Source organism: Babylonia areolata, chromosome 23, assembly GCF_041734735.1.
Source record: "Babylonia areolata isolate BAREFJ2019XMU chromosome 23, ASM4173473v1, whole genome shotgun sequence".
Classification (NCBI taxonomy): domain Eukaryota; kingdom Metazoa; phylum Mollusca; class Gastropoda; order Neogastropoda; family Buccinidae; genus Babylonia; species Babylonia areolata.
Window position 1 is genome coordinate 19,020,426 of NC_134898.1, and position 17,500 is coordinate 19,037,925.

Here is a 17,500-nt window from a genome sequence, read left to right on the forward strand (position 1 = left end):
TTACCACTGACTGTCCGATCAAGGTTGACATTAAAAAGGGGAAAAAGAAAAAAAAAAAAAGGAAAAAAAGCTCGTTGTTGGATTCTGTGAAAACGACTGCTTTATGCTGGACAATTTCGAATGTTTCTCTGCAAATAATGGCGGGAGTTGACGTCTGCTTGTATAATAGGAAACAAAAACAAAAACAAACAAACAACAGAAACAGACAGAGGCAGACATGGAAAGAGAGATATATATATATATATGAAGGGAAGACAGAAAAATAGGAGGGAGAGGGGACAAAGAGACAGAGGGAGAGAGAAATAGGAGGGAGAGAGAGGGACAAAGAGACAGAGGGAGAGAGAAATAGGAGGGAGGTAGAGGGACAAAGAGACAGAGGGAGAGAGAAATAGGAAGGAGAGAGAGGGACAAAGAGACAGAGGGAGAGAGAAATAGGAGGGAGAGAGAGGGACAAAGAGACAGAGGGAGAGAGAAATAGGAGGGAGAGAGAGGGACAAAGAGACAGAGGGAGAGAGAAATAGGAGGGAGAGAGAGGGAGAAAGAGACAGAGGGAGAGAGAAATAGGAGGGAGAGAGAGGGAGAAAGAGACAGAGGGAGAGAGAAATAGGAGGGAGAGAGAGGGAGAAAGAGACAGAGGGAGAGAGAAATAGGAGGAGAGAGAGGGACAAAGAGACAGAGGGAGAGAGAAATAGGAGGGAGAGAGAGGGACAAAGAGACAGAGGGAGAGAGAAATAGGAGGGAGAGAGAGGGACAAAGAGACAGACGGAGAGAGAAATAGGAGGGAGAGAGAGGGAGAAAGAGACAGAGGGAGAGAGAAATAGGAGGGAGAGAGAGGGAGAAAGAGACAGAGGGAGAGAGAAATAGGAGGGAGGTAGAGGGACAAAGAGACAGAGGGAGAGAGAAATAGGAGGAGAGAGAGGGACAAAGAAGAGGGAGAGAGAAATAGGAGGGAGAGAGAGGGACAAAGAGACAGAGGGAGAGAGAAATAGGAGGGAGAGAGAGGGACAAAGAGACAGAGGGAGAGAGAAATAGGAGGGAGAGAGAGGGACAAAGAGACAGAGGGAGAGAGAAATAGGAGGGAGAAAGAGGGAGAAAGAGACAGAGGGAGAGAGAAATAGGAGGGAGAGAGAGGGACAAAGAGACAGAGGGAGAGAGAAATAGGAGGGAGAGAGAGGGACAAAGAGACAGAGGGAGAGAGAAATAGGAGGGAGAGAGAGGGACAAAGAGACAGAGGGAGAGAGAAATAGGAGGGAGAGAGAGGGACAGAGAGACAGAGGGAGAGAGAAATAGGAGGGAGAGAGAGGGACAAAGAGACAGAGGGAGAGAGAAATAGGAGGGAGAGAGAGGGACAAAGAGACAGAGGGAGAGAGAAATAGGAGGAGAGAGAGGAAAGAGAGGGAGAGAGAAATAGGAGGGAGAGAGAGGGACAAAGAGACAGAGGGAGAGAGGCGTAGAGCTGAAAAAAAGAGAGAGAAAGGAGGAAAGAGAGAAAGGGGAAAGTCAGAGGTGGGAGTCACACGCACACATTATATCTCTCTCTCTCTCTCTCTCTCTCTCTCTCCCCACTACCCCTCTTCCCATCACTGTCACTGTCTCCCTCTCTCCATCCTCTTTCCTTCCCCTCTGTCTTAGCTGCATCTCTCTCTCTCTCTCTCTTTGTCTGTGTCTGTCTGTCTGTGTCTCCCTCTCTGTCTGTCCGTCTTTTTGTCTCTGTCTCTATCTTTCTCTCTCTCTCTCTCTGTCTCTGTCCCCCTCTCTGTCTGTCTGTCATTTTGTCTTTGTTTCTGTCTCTCCCTGTCTGTCTGTCATTTTGTCTTTGTCTCTGTCTCTCCCTGTCTGTCTGTCTGTCTGTCTCTGTCTCCCTCTCTCTCTGTGTCTCTTTTTATCTCTGTCTCCCTCTCTCTCTCTGTCTGTCTGTCTTTTTGTCTCTGTCTCTCTGTCTGTCTCTCTGTCTGTCTGTCTGTCTGTCTGCCTCTCTCTTTCTCTGTCTGTCTGTATCTGTCGCTGTTTCCCTCTCTGTCTGTCTGTCTGTCTTTCTCTCTCTCTCTCTCTCTCTCTCTCTCTGGGTGTACGGTTGAATGAGAACCTCCCTCACCCTCCATCCCCCATCCTTGTCTTTGGTGCTGTGTGTGTTGTGTGTGTTTCTTTCATTCATTTGGTTCCTTTTTTTCCTATGCATTTTACTAACACCATGCTTGTGCCTGTGTGTGCATGTGTGTGTGTGTGTGTGTGTGTGTGTGTGTGTGTGTGTGTGTGTGTGTGTGTTCTTTTTTTCTTTCTTTTTTTTAACCCCCCTCCACCCACCCTCTCTTATGCATTTCTATTAACACCTTTTTTTTCTTCTTTTTTTCTTTTTTTAGTATTGTGTAGTGTAGACCCTAATCAGGGCGAGGACTGGATGTTTAAAAAAAAAAAAAGGGGGCACACCAGTGCTTATCTATTATCCTCGAAATAAAGAATTTTGTCTTGTCTTGTCTTGTCTTGTCTCTCTCTCTCTCTCTCTCTCTCTCTCTCTCACCTTTCTCGACCGTCCTAACCTCTCCACCGTCGAGGTGGCATGATCTGATGTGACACACTGACACTATGACCTGGTCAAACACACAGAGAAAAGAGGCTTAGACCCCACCCCACCCCCATCCCACCCCCACGTCCACCCTCCCCACCAGCCCTGCCTTGCCCATCCCTCCCCCCCCCCTCCTTCTCCCCGCCCTGTCTCGTCCCATGTCTCCAGCTTGCACTTTTTCTCCACCCCCTTACTGATTGCTTCCCGGGCTTTTTGCTGCTGTTCGTTCGTTTTGTTTGCTTTGGTGACTTGGGAGGGGGGTAGGGGGTTCTTCTTCTTGTTCTTGCTTTCATTTCATTCTTCTTCTTTCTTTTCGTATTTTGTGTGTTCTTCTTACTCCAGTCGGTTTTGTGTTATTGTGTGTGTGTGTGTGTGTGTGTGTGTGTGTGTGTGTGTGTGTGTGTGTGTGTGTTGTTTTTGTATTTTGGTTTTTTAATGCATTTAAAAAAAAATAAACTTCTTGTGGTGTTATCCTTTTTTTTGGGGGGGGGGGGGGGGGGAGGGGGGGGTGCTGTTGATCTTCTTCCTCTTCTTCTGCTGTTCCTGCTGCTCCTCCCCCCCCCCCTCCCCCCTCAATTCCTCCTCCTCCTCTTTCTTCCTTTTCTTCCCGAAACAAACATCATCAATTTACGTAGAATTAGCTTTTCTTTTTGTGTAGGCGCACGTACGAGCGTTCCTGAAGATGTTGTTTGCACAGTGTGTCTATGGTCGATATGTGTTCTGCAAAATTGAATTCACTTCACTGTGATTAGATTTGACTGTTCCAAATCCGATCATTTTAAGATATCTTTATTTGAATTCTATTTAAATTCTATTCAGTTTTCTGCCTCAGTATGTGGAGGGAAATAATTAGAATAAAAAAAAAATATAGAAAAAAGATGTCTTGGTTTGGGGAGGGAACATAAGTGGCATGTCACCGGTCAGAGCCCCCTAAAGACGTCTGGGGTGTTGCGCAATTTTCTGTAACTCTTCGGAGACATCATTGTCAACTCTCGGCATCATCTCTCTCTGCTTCTTTATGCTTGTGTGTGTGTGTGTGTGTGTGTGTGTGTGTTCACTGCAGCCGGCCTTCTCTCAATGTGTGTGTGTGTTGTCTGCGTGTCTGTGCGTGTCTGTGTCTGTGTGTGTGTTTGTGTGTGTATGTGTGTGTATCGTGAGTATGTGTGTGTGTGTGTGTGTGTGAGATGTTCGCCATCTTTCACTGTTCTGCTCATTATCTGTATGCACCACATATTTTACCACCATTCATTCTTTTTCCTAGTAGAGGAAATAAAGTAATTGTGATTATGGTTATGATTGTTTATTGATCTCTATCTAAACAGAAGTGAGGGCGGAGAGGGCAGACTGACGTGACAGGATGTCGGCCATGTCACGTGGTGCCGTGGATAACGTCACCATGACACGTCATCACTACGTTGACGTCATTGACCTCCGCTCCCCAGCCCTCGAAGTTAGCGGGGGTCGAAGGTCAGTCTGCCTCCATCAGGGAGGACTGTTTGTCGTTTCCGTAATGTGAGAGTTTGCACTGGTTCTATATCACATCCATATATTCTTTGTTAATTTATTAGTCTGCTCTGTTCTGAAGGACGTAAGCATTTTAAAACTTGATTCAAAATCCAAGTGGACGGAAACAGAAGTGGGTGAATTGTTCTTTTTACGTTATTTTCAATGTCAGTTTTGGTTTCAGTTGGACGTGGACTGAGCGAGACGTTGTGAACAGGTCTTTTTGATGTTTATTTTCACTGACATTATACATTGTATGATGTTCTCTTTCAGCTGGTTAGAAGATCTGGTGGGTATCCAGCCCTGAAATGGTCACTAAGGGTGGGCTGTTCTGTAAGGAACATGGTTTCATTAATTCTGTTCTAGCCCTCCTCTGTTCTCTTATTCTGTTCTGTGTTGACGGGTGCGGTGGTCAAGTGGTTAGAGCACTGGATTATCGCCCGAGTTTCCCCGAGTTCGATTCCCGTCACACCTGATGGGGGTAATCCTGCAGTTTAGAATACTAAACTCAGGGGGCCGTTCAAATGAAAAAATAGAGGTTGTTTTAGACTGACCTTGATGCGCTGAGTCGAATGCAACCCTCAGCTAAGCTCTACGGCCACTCCTTGTCAATGAAACAGAGACATAATAAATAGTAAACTCAGTCGGTCACTTCCCGAGCAACTATCGGCGAGCCATTTTGATTGCTGGTGACGTGGTGTTTACGTCATCAACTTCTGTGTGTTTTCAGTAGAAACTGAAAGTAGAAATCTGTGGGTTTAAGACTTACCGTGCATTTGATCCAGTTTCGTGGAAAAAGGAGTGGTCTCAGAGCTTAGCTGAGGGTTGCATTCGACTCAGCGCATCGAAGTCAGTCTAAAACACCTTCTACTTTTTCATCTTAACGGCCCCTGAGTTTAGTATTCTAAACTGCAGGATTACCCCTGATGATGGGTAAAGGGTGGAGATTTTTCCGATCTCCCAGGTCAACATATGTGCAGACCTGTAAGTGCCTCAACCCCCTTCGTGTGTATTGTATTGTATTGTATTGTGTATTGTATTGTATTACTCCTTCCGTCACAACAGATTTCTCTGTGTGAAATTCGGGCTGTTCTCCCCAGGGACAGCGCGTCGCTACTAGACAGCGCCACTCTTTTTTTTTCCCGCCTGCAATTTTATTTGTTTTTCCTATCGACGTGTATTTTTCTGAAGAATATTGCCAGGGACAACCCATTTGTTGCCGTTCGTTCTTTTAATGTGCTAAATACATGCTGCACATATGACCTCCATTTATTGCATCATTCTAATGACTAGCGTCCAGACCACCATTCAAGGTCTAGTGGAGGGGGAGAAAATAGTAGCGACTGCGGGACTCGAATCAGAGCGCTCAGATTTTCTCGCTTCCTTTGCGAACGCGTTACCTCTAGGCCAACACTCCACGCAGAAGAACAAATACGCACTTTAAAGATCATGCAACCTATGTTGACGTTCGGCGGATTATAGAAACGAGAACGTACCCAACACGCACACATCCGAAAACGGAGTATATCTGCCTACACGGCGGGGTAAATAAACAAAGCGGCGATACACGTAAAATGGTGTGTGTGTGTGTGTGTGTGTGTGTGTGTGTGTGTGTGTGTGTGTGTGTGTGTGTGTGTGTGTGTGTGACTGAAACCTGACTGAATGACACAGGAAACAAATGATAAGCAGCTGTCAGTCAGCTCAGCCCAGGTAAGGCAGCCTGTTGTGCAAAACTGATGTTCTGTTAAGTTCTGTTCTCTCTTTTCTATTCTGGTCAGTGTTCTACACCACTGTTTTAATCTACTCTGTTCTCTTATTCTATTATGTTCTACACTACTCTGTTCTCTTAGAATATTCTGTTCTATTCAATTCTGTTCTGTTCTATTATGTACAGTTCTGTTCCATTCTGTTTTGATCTATTATGCACTGTTCTATCATGTACTGTTCTATTCAATTATGTTTTGTTCTGTTATGTACTGTTCTGTTCTATCATGTACTGTTCTGTTCAATTCTGTTTTGTTCTATTATGTACCGTTCTGTTCTGTTCTGTTTTGTTATGTACTGTTCTATTCTATTCTGTTTTGTTCTGTTATGTACTGTTCTATTCTATTCTGTTTTGTTCTATTATGTACCGTTCTATTCTGTTCTGTTCTGTTCTATTATCTGTTCTGTTCTATTGTGCACTGTTCTATTCTATTCTGTTTCGTTCTATTATGTACTGTTCTGTTCTATTATGTACTGTTCTATTATGTTCTATTATGTTCTGTTCTATTATGTACGGTTCTATTCTATTCTGTTTTGTTCTATTATGTACCATTCTGTTCTGTTCTGTTCTATTATCTGTTCTGTTCTATTGTGCACTGTTCTATTCTGTTTCGTTCTATTATGTACTGTTCTGTTCTATTCTATTCTGTTCTGTTCTATTATGTACTGTTCTATTCTATTCCCTTCTGTTCTGTTACGTTATGTACTGTTCTATTATGTTCTGTTCTGTTATGTTCTATTCCATTCTATTCTACCATTACACGTCACTACGTTGACGGTAGACCAGCGCTCTCTGGGCTTTGGTCGGCAGATCGATGTGTGTCCAGGAACGGCTGCTGTTTGCATAGTGTGAGTGAAAGTCTGGCACCGTGTTCATATCCTACCGTATCCCATTCAGTTTTTGAAGGAGGTGTCAAAGTGTGCGGACGGACTGATCCATTTGCGTTACACCACATCTGCTTTGATTATCAAATAAATAAATAAGAATTTAAAAAAGAGTAGCTACCTTGACCTAGGCGAAAACGAAAACGCACTGGAGATACCTTCTTCTTCTTCTTCTGCGTTCACTCGTATGCACACGAGTGGGCTTTTACTTGTATGACGGTTTTTACCCCGCCATGTAGGCAGCCATACTCCGTTTTCGGAGGTGTGCATGCTGGGTATGTTCTTGTTTCCATAACCCACCGAACGCCGACATGGATTACAGGATCTTTAACGTGCGTATTTGATCTTCTGCTTGCATTTACACACGAAGGGGGTTCAGGCACTAGCAGGTCTGCACATATGTTTACCTGGGAGATCGTAAAAATCTCCACCCTTCACCCACCAGGCGCCGTCACCGTGATTCGAACCCGAGACCCTCAGATTGACAGTCCAACGCTTTAACCGCTCGGCTATTGCGCCCGTCAATGGAGAGACCACCCTGAGAAACCCGGCGCTTCCTTTTTGAGGAAGTGTCTGGGTTTGTTCCAGTGTACCTTTTATCTTACCTGTGTGCTAGCTGAATCGGTAGCATAAGCAGCACTGACTTGAAGTTGTGTGTACCTTGTGAATTGAGGAGAGTTACCACTCTTTACTATTTGTTAATCGTTTCATCTCCGTGCCTAATTATTGTTTGTTCATTTCCACCCTGAAACATGTTATCATATCATTGCACTCTTTGTTTATTTGTTGATTTATTCTGTTCTATTCACACAAAAATTCTCTCCTTTCTGTTCTTTTTTCTGTTCTGTTCTATTGTGCTCTGTTCTGGACAGAAGAAAAGGGGAGGAAAGGAAAGACAGAGGAAACTAGAAGAACTAAAGACAGAACGAAAAGAGAGAAAGCAGGGTAGAAGGAGAGACTTCAGTGCCCTAAACGGGCAACGTTTCACACGGGAATGAACCTCAACACACTACACCTACTTGACGCTGAATATCAGACCACACACACGCGCGCGCACGCACACGCACACACAAAAGACAGACACACTCAAGCGCCCGCGCACACACACACGTGCACACACACACACATACACAACCACACACACACACACTCACAGACACGCGCGCACACACACACACACACACACACACACACATACATGGATACACACTCACTCCCCCCGTCCCCCACTCTCTCTCTCTCTCTCGTTCTGTCGTTCCACGTCTTTGCTTGTCTTTGTCTCTGTCTGTCTCTCTCTCTCGTGCGTGCGTTTCCTTTCTGCTTTGTCGTGTTTGTTTTTATTTTTTTGTATTTTGTATTTCTTTTCATCACAACAGATTTCTCTGTGTGAAATTCGGGTTGCTCTCCCCAGGGAGAGCGCGTCGCTATACTACAGCGCCACCCATTTTTTTTTTTTTTTTTTTTTGTATTTTTCCTGTGTGCAGTTTTATTTGTTTTTCTTATTGACGTGGAGTTTTCTACAAAATTTTGCCAGGAACAACCCTTTTGTTGCCGTGGGTTCTTTTACGTGCGCTAAGTGCGTGCTGCACACGGGACCTCGGTTTGTCGTCTCATCCGAATGACTAGCGTCCAGACCACCACTCAAGGTCTAGTGGAGGGGGAGAAAATATCGGCGGCTGAGCCGTGATTCGAACCAGCGCGCTCAGATTCTCTCGCTTCCTAGGCGGACGCGTTACCTCTAGGCCATCACTCCACTTTTATGTCCTGTGTGCATCCGTATACACGTGTCGTCTTTTTTTTCTTTTCTTTTTGTTGTCTTTTTTTGTCTTTTTTTGTCTTCTTTTTTTTTCACACGCTGTTCAATTCAATTATTGCTCACTAACCACAGAGGGGCCATCAAACAGCACAAAGAAGCAGTCATGTTCGATGACTGTTATTGGGTCAGCGGGTTGTGTTCCTTGTCACGGGTTGTGTTCCTTGTCACGGGTTGTTGGCCTTGTCACGGGTTGTGTTCCTTGTCACGGGTTGTTGGCCTTGTCACGGGTTGTGTTCCTTGTCACGGGTTGTGTTCCTTGTCATGGGTTGTTGGCCTTGTCACGGGTTGTGTTCCTTGTCACGGGTTGTTGGCCTTGTCACGGGTTGTGTTCCTTGTCACGGGTTGTTGGCCTTGTCAGTGTTGTCAAGCCAGACGTCTGCTACAGTTGTTGTTGTTGTTTTTCCTTACACAACTCAACAGGCCTGCTTATTGGCCAGAAAAAAAAACAAAAAAAACCAAACAACAACAGCAACAAAAACAATAACGACAACAACAGCAACAATGACAACAACAGTGACAACAACACCAAGAAGAGCTTAACAACAGAAGCTGCAACAACAACACCACCAAGAACACAACCTTCAATAACAACACCAACAACTAACAACACCACACAACAGCTAGAACACCACCACTGCCACCACCACCACCACCAACAACAACAACAACAAAACAGCAACAACAGCTAGAACACCACCACTGCCACCACCACCACCACCACCAACAAAAACAACTACATCAACAACAGCTAGAACACTACCACTGCCACCACCACCAGCAATAACAACAACAACACCAACAACAGCTAGAACACTACCACTGCCACCACCACCAACAATAACAACAACAACACCAACAACAGCTAGAACACCCCCACTACCACCACCACCAACAACAACAGCTAGAACACCACCAACAACAACAACAGCTAGAACAAAACCACTACCACCACCACCACCAACAACAACACTAACAACAGATAGAACACCACCACTACCACCACCACCAACAACAACAACACTAACAACAGATAGAACACCACCACTACCACCACCACCAACAACAACAACACTAACAACAGATAGAACACCACCACTACCACCACCACCAACAACAAAAACAACAACACCAACAACAGCTAGAACACCACCACTACCACCACCACCAACAACAACAACACTAACAACAGCTAGAACACCACCACTACCACCACCACCAACAACAACGCCAACAACAGCTAGAACAAAACCACTACCACCACCAACAACAACACTAACAACAGCTAGAACAAAACCACTACCACCATCACCAACAACAAAAACAACAACACCAACAACAGCTAGAACACCACCACTACCACCACCAACAACAACAACAGCTAGAACAAAACCACTACCACCACCAACACCAACAACAGCTAGAACACCACCACTACCACCACCACCAACAACAACAGCTAGAACACCCCCACTACCACCACCAACAACAACAACAGCTAGAACACCCCCACTACCACCACCAACAACAACAACAGCTAGAACACCCCCACTACCACCACCAACAACAACAACAGCTAGAACACCCCCACTACCACCACCACCAACAACAACAGCTAGAACACCACCACTACCACCACCAACAACAACAACAGCTAAACACCACCACTACCACCACCAACACCAACAACAGCTAAACACCACCACTACCACCACCACCAACAACAACAGCTAGATCACCACCACTACCACCACCAACAAAAACAACAACAGTTAGAACACCCCCACTACCACCACCACCAACAACAACAACAACAGCTAAACACCACCACTACCACCATCACCACCACCACCAACAACAACAGTTAGAACACCCCCACTACCACCACCAACAACAACAACAGCTAGAACACCACCACTACCACCATCACCAACAACAAAAACAACAACACCAACAACAGCTAGAACACCACCACTACCACCATCACCACCAACAAAAACAACAACGACACCAACAACAGCTAGAACAGCACCACTACCACCACCACCAACAACAACAGCTAGAACACCACCACTGCCACCACCACCACCAACAAACCAATAACAGCTAGAATACTACTAGTACCACCACCACCAACAACAACAGCTAGAACACCCCCACTACCACCACCACCAACAACAACAGCTAGAACACCACCACTACCACCACCACCAACAACAACAACAGCTAGAACACCACCACTACCACCACCACCAACAACAACGCCAACAACAGCTAGAACAAAACCACTACCACCACCACCAACAACAACAGCTAGAACACCACCACTACCACCATCACCAACAACAAAAACAACAACAGCTAGAACACCACCACTACCACCACCACCAACAACAACAACAGCTAGATCACCACCACCACCAACAACAACAACAACAATAGCAAAACACCACCATCACGATCATCGCCAGTAACAACAGCACCACGAAAACAGCAACAGCAACAGGACGACCACCATTAACAACGACAAAACCAACAACAAAAACAACACTACCACCGCCAACAACAACAGCGCCAGCAACAGTAACAATATCAACAACTAATGGCGTATTTCCAGAAGGGTGCAGTTATTTGGGTTTCCTTGGAGCTGAACCCAATTCGAGCTGCTGAATATGAATCGCAGTAATGATTATACAGGATTCGGCGTTATAAATGACATACTTGACAAAGTAATTGCTACGTTGGGCTGGTCTTTATACATACAGATATCTGTTTCTCTCTCTCTTTCTCTGTGTGTGTGTGTGTGTGTGTGTGTGTGTGTGTGTGTGTGTGTGTGTGTCTCTGTCTGACTTCACCCTTCCCCTACCCTCCACCTCACCTCTACCCCTCTCTTCTATTCTCAGTCTCCCTTCTCTCTCTCTCTCTCTCTTATTTTTTTCTTTCTGTCTGTCTGTATCTCTCTGTCTCTGTTTCTCTCTGTCTGTCTGTCTCTCTCTCTCGCGCTCCCTTTCTCTTGTAATTCAAACTCGCGGGACCACACATGAACACACACACACACACACACACACACACACACACAGCGTATATGACAGCTCATGACAGCAGTTCAACGATGTGTGTTTTTCACACACAACTATTGAAATGTTCTGGATTGTCATTAAACTTGTGTGTGACGACCCTCGTGTTTTCTTTCGGTTTGGTCAACTTGACATGGACTTACACACACAGACACACACACACACACACACACACACACACACACACTCACACACACACACACACACACACACACACACACACACACACACACACACACACACACACACACACACACACAAGGGAGCACGCACACAGACATATGAATCGATAAATGAAGGAAGGAAGAAAGGAAGAAAATGTCGCGGGTTTAGGCGACAGGCCACCATGGCAAATGACAAAGAACGAGATACAGATGTATGTCTGTAAAGGGTTATGCATGTACGTTTACGTTTGAACGTTTAAATGCACATTCTGTGCGTCGGTTTGTACATCGTACACTGCAGTTTGTATCGTCTTGTAAATGGAAAGTTGCTACATAAATTTTCTTTCTATTATTGTTGAAGAGTAGGGTCGGAAAGAGCATATAACCCCGAATACTTGGGACCGTCTGCAGAGCGAAAGGACAGACGTAATGCCTGCTCAGCCATACAATTCTGCGCCAAAGAAAGCTTTCTGTGGGCTCCCGTGTATAATAAACGTCCCCGTCAACTTGTCTGTCCAAAAGCCTTCGCCTGACAACAGAGTTCAATGATGACAGATGAATGGGTGAATGTGGCGCCGAAGAAATTGCAGGGGCACAACATATTATTTTCTTTGGGACAGATTGGGGTGCTTTTGTTAAGGTGAATTCAGTTCAGTAAACAGAACATGGGAGTGGTGGAGCGGGTGAGGGTATGGGGTGGGGGTGGGGACAGGCTTAAAATCTTATTAACTGGAGGTGGCTTTTTTGTTGTTGGGCTTTGCTTTTTTTGCTTTTTTTTTATTCTTTTTTCTTCTTTTTTTCTTTTTTTTTTCGATGTGACACAGTCCGAAAATAAAAATCGCGTTGAACAATTGTACATTATATATAAGGATGATAATGTGTCTTAAGTATAAGGTTCTTACTATAAATTCTTCATTTTCTGCTACTGGTTAAACAAACGTGTTCGCGCGCGTGCGCGCGCGCAATCACACACACACACACACACACACACACACACACACACACATTACAGTAGCAGTTGGTTAACCAATGCAATATTCAGACTACAAATGGAAGCTATAAAAACAAAATTTACTTCTAAAGTGACTTGCATTTGTAGCAATGCAATTACCGCCATGCACATCATATATGAATGTGAACAGCCAAAAACATTTTACGTCATTCATTTACAAAATCTACAGTTCCATCTGCGTTCATTGGAAACGTTTTATAATCAACTTAACTTTGAAATAGTTCAGAGGTTAATTGAAGTCTAATTGGCTCTGTATTGTTGTAATTTCATTGGCTGAGTAGTGTGTTGTTTTATTTTATTCATATTCTTTTTGTGATGCAAATTCAGACAGAAGACAGGAAAAGTAGTGCATGATTATATGAGGCATGGGTTGGGTGGCAAAGGGAACAGATTTTGGTCTAAAATCGTGCATAGACGTTAAACAAAAGAATTAAGGAGCACACACACACACACACACACACACACACGGCGCACATACCCCCCTCCCCCAACCCCGCCCCCGCCCTCTCCCTCCCTCCCCCTTTTTCCACCCGTCTATTATCACTACACAGTGAAAAGACGTAAAACTAAACTAACCAGAAATAGAGAGTGAGAAGTGAAAGAGAGCAATCGAGGCAGTAAAAGAAGCATGGTTTGACAATCACATTCACGTATTTTCACCCATACAAGACGCACTGCCCTCTCTACACGCTTGGGGAGAACAGCCTTTAGTGTTGTGAACGCTGCCAAAAGGCAGTAAAAGTTCGGTCATAAATCTCACCAAGACAGCTCCAGACTCCATTCTACCCTGCACACACAGGACTCAGCCTCGCCACTTTTTACAACCCTGTCACCTCTTCACAGCTGTAAACAGCGGAGGAAGTTCACGGAGGACTTGACACGTTCCTAGCCAGGGCAGGACTTCATAGCGGGCAGGAGTCTCTCCACCTCCCAAGTCGCTCCTGTTGGACCCTACGGAAGCTGAGCCGGGAACTTCTCTGTTTCACTCTGGTGGTCGTGGTTCGGGGTTTGGCTGGACTGTTAGCTTTGTTTGCTTCCAACACTGCTGGTGGTGGTGGTGGTGGTGGTGGTAGTTTTTGTTTGTTTCACTGGAACTCGTCTTTGCTACGACTTTAAACTGAGCTGCGAAATTATATATATACATATATTCCAGCCGGACCCCAGCCCCTGTTTTGTCTTTTTCTTTTTTTCTTTTTTTTATATATAATTAATTCAATCGGAAATGTACTTGCCTTTTGATTTCCTTCGCTATTGAAAACGTTGGTCAGCTGCATGGACGCATTTCGCCAAGACTCTACGTCATAATATGAAACGTAAACAGATTTTGTGAAGAGACTGATAAACGGGAGTCTCAAAAAAACAACAACAAACAACAAAAAGTGTTTGCAATAGAAATTTCAGTGGAATTGTTTTACGTAGTGGTCATTGTCCAAATTTACACGTGTTTCAGTGCAGTAGGTAAGGTATCGGCTTCTTTTTTTTCTCTTTCTTTAAACATGTGGTGTAGCGTTTTTGGATCAGTCCGCAGGGTTTGACAGCTTCTTAAAACTAAAACTGTTTCTACTGGAGTGAAGTGGGAGAACTGGTTGTTGGTGGGACAAAGTGGAAAACCAGTCACTTGCAGTCGTTGAGATTCACCGTGAGGTGTCCAGCGTCAACAGTGAATGACGTGTGTGTGTGATGGACGAAAAGACTGTCGGGCTGACAAGCTGTTCCTGCTTTATGGTGGCTGTTACCGTTTGTTTGTTTGTTTTTTCAGTTATTACACAATCTCAGAACAGAAGGACACTTAACGAAGGATAGAGAGAACGAGAAAGCAACGATGCCAACAACAACAAAAACCAACCAAACAAACAAAAAACAGCCACAGTAAAATGGACAACACCGAACTGAATTAGATTACTTTGTTTTGACTGGACGGGTATGACTTCCGGGATGTTCACTCGACAGCTGCCAACAGAGGAGGTTGTCTTGTCTCTCCAGTCACATCGCCGACTCCCAGGGACTGATGACGATGATTTTGATTCCAATCATCAAGACTGAAACCCGTGTAGGCTTCGGTACATGAAGTATGTTTCAACGATAAAACAAAAGAGTATACCAAATAGTTTTGCAGACAGAAAAAAAAGGAGAGAGAGAAAAGGGTTGGCGCTGTAGACTGTGGCAACGTGATCTCCCCTGATAGAACAGTCCGAATTTCACACAGAGAATCTGTTTTGAGAAAAAGGAAGCCCTACGCACATTACAATACAATATAATTATATTGGTTCTGAATCTCCATATAGACACTCCAACGATAATTTTGAATACACATCCGTTGCTACGCATTTTGTTTACAAATATTCACAATTGATAAAAGATCAGTTAACAGTGCAAGTAAATTTTTCAACATGCCGTTTGAGCCTTTACAACTGAAGAGCGCTGTACTTGTGGTTGCGCTAAACAAAAGCTGTGACGTCACAATCACCTCCAGTCATCCACGAAAGCTGCTTCACTTACGTCACGAATGGCAGAGCCAGGAACTTCCACAACCCCCGTGGAAAGGCAACGCTTTCATGGTGTGAGTGTGTACACTTGTGACGTGTTAAATTAATTGACTTCTTTCTGTGGCTTGACAGAATAAGATGATGGTGGTCATTTAGCATATTAGTATGCTAAATTTAGGGACCTACTTTAACTGCAATTTTCATGCATAGTTGTAGCTATAGTGCCATTAGTGGATTTTGTAATGCACTTTGGCGGTTTTCGTCTCTTATTATTTTTTTAAGGAATTTTTGTATTCAATTTTGATACAAATTCAATCGCAAAATTAATTTGCAGCTGTCTTGATCGTTGAACAACACCGTTCGTACAGTCTATGTCACTTCTTTCGTGTATTGGCCTCAATGTCATGCAAAGAGTCAACAAAACCATGACGGCTTGAGTCAACAGGTGTTCACGATATGGATCACCACGTGTCGTTTTCAAGCCTGAATCTTGATTAAAAGGGTGGATTACACGCTACAGGTCTTTTATCACATATGTCTGCATTCCAAGACACACTAACATTTTCGTTGAATGGCGTCCCGTATTTTAGCATACTAAAATAGGACATTACCCGCTTTTTTGTGATGTGGCCTTCCTTGCTGGTGCATGAAAGGACATGGTGATGGTTTGTTGGCTGGCTGATAAATAGGTTTGTGGACTGTCTTTATTGGAAACGCGTGGAAGAATCATTCAGGCGTTGGACTTAGGATCCACTAATCAGGATTCCAGGCTCTGTTTCGGCATGATATTGTGTCCTCAGGAAGGGCGTCATACTCCGATATTGCTCACTCCGCCCAGGTGTGATTTGGTACCTGACTCACAGCGAGGAAGGTGAATTTAAACAGCAAAAGTAGAGGATTGGGCCTTAAAACGGCAAAAGTAGAGGATTGGGCCTTAAAACAGCAAAAGTAGAGGATTGGGCCTTTAAACAGCAAAAGTAGAGGATTGGGCCTTAAAACGGCGAAAGTAGAGGATTGGGCCTTTAAACAGCAAAAGTAGAGGATTGGGCCTTTAATCAGCGAAAGTAGAGGATTGGGCCTTTAAACAGCGAAAGTAGAGGATTGGGCCTTAAAACAGCGAAAGTAGAGGATTGGGCCTTTAAACGGCGAAAGTAGAGGATTGGGCCTTTAAACAGCGAAAGTAGAGGATTGGGCCTTTAAACGGCGAAAGTAGAGGATTGGGCCTTGTCTTTCTATGTCAAGCCCTAAACACAGTGAGTAGCAATTCAGCGACCTGACGTCAGTAAAAGCTATGAGACAATTAACTTAACCTTCAAATAATTTTGTTATTGAAAATGAATGAGAGGGCTGTGAGAGGGGTGGGTGTGTGTGGGCGTGATGGGGGGAGGGGTGCAGGATGGGGGTGGGTTTGGTGAGCTGTAGCTTCATTTGTGGTGGTGTGTGGGGGGGGGGGGGGGGGCGGAGGGGGAGGGGGGGCGAGTGGGTGCTTTGAACCTTATACTGACTCACGTTGTCATTTGGTGATGTTTTACCTGAAAACATGTCATGTCCCTCTTCTGTTTGCATTTCCTTATGGCATACTACCCCCCCCCCCCTCTCTCTCTCTCTCTCTCTCTCTCTCTCTCACTCACTCTCTCAGCTGCATGCTGTGAACATTAGTTTCTCTTTGCCTGTCACAAGAGGTTAAAAGCCTTTCCTTGTGTGACTCTTCTGCACGAGTGGCGCTGAGAGCCTTGCCCACTGCAGCGTGACCACTGGTCATGGTCACTGGTTCTGGGCTAATGGCCGCAATCGCCTTAAACTCTGGTATACCTTGACCAGGAAAGGAAAAAAAGAAAAACCGAAAAAAAAAACCGAAAAACAAAACTTCAAGACTTTGGGCCACTTTGCAATATATGTATGCCTCGATACTCACAAAGTCTCGAGTGGGCAACAAGACTCGGTTACAATCCTGCATATATATTGGTTGGGTTGTATTGTGCAGTTTTGTGTGTATATATGTATGTTTAAAAAAAGAAAGAAAAAAAAACACACAAAAAAAGCACCAGCTCCAAGACATTGGTCAACTGTGTAATATATGTATACATTGATTCTCACAACGTCTGCTTAGGCAAAAAAAAAAAACTCAAGAGGAACATGACTGCATATGTTTTGTGTTGTGTTGGCTTGACTTGGGTTGAATTGGGTTGGGTTGTGTTGGTGTTGCGTTGGATTGGGTTAGGTTGTGTTGTGT

General features: G+C 44.5%; 1 protein-coding gene across 1 annotated transcript in view; it reads left to right on the forward strand.

The window, feature by feature from the left end:
- The first annotated feature begins 14,142 nt into the window (after positions 1–14,142).
- The window catches only part of LOC143298192 (uncharacterized), a 17,817-nt gene continuing 14,459 nt past the window's right edge, over positions 14,143–17,500 (forward strand). Inside the window, exon 1 of the mRNA XM_076610954.1 lies at positions 14,143–15,341. Within this exon, the coding sequence (XP_076467069.1) occupies positions 15,172–15,341 (170 nt within the window). The 5' untranslated portion in view covers positions 14,143–15,171. The remainder of the gene's footprint in view (positions 15,342–17,500) is intronic.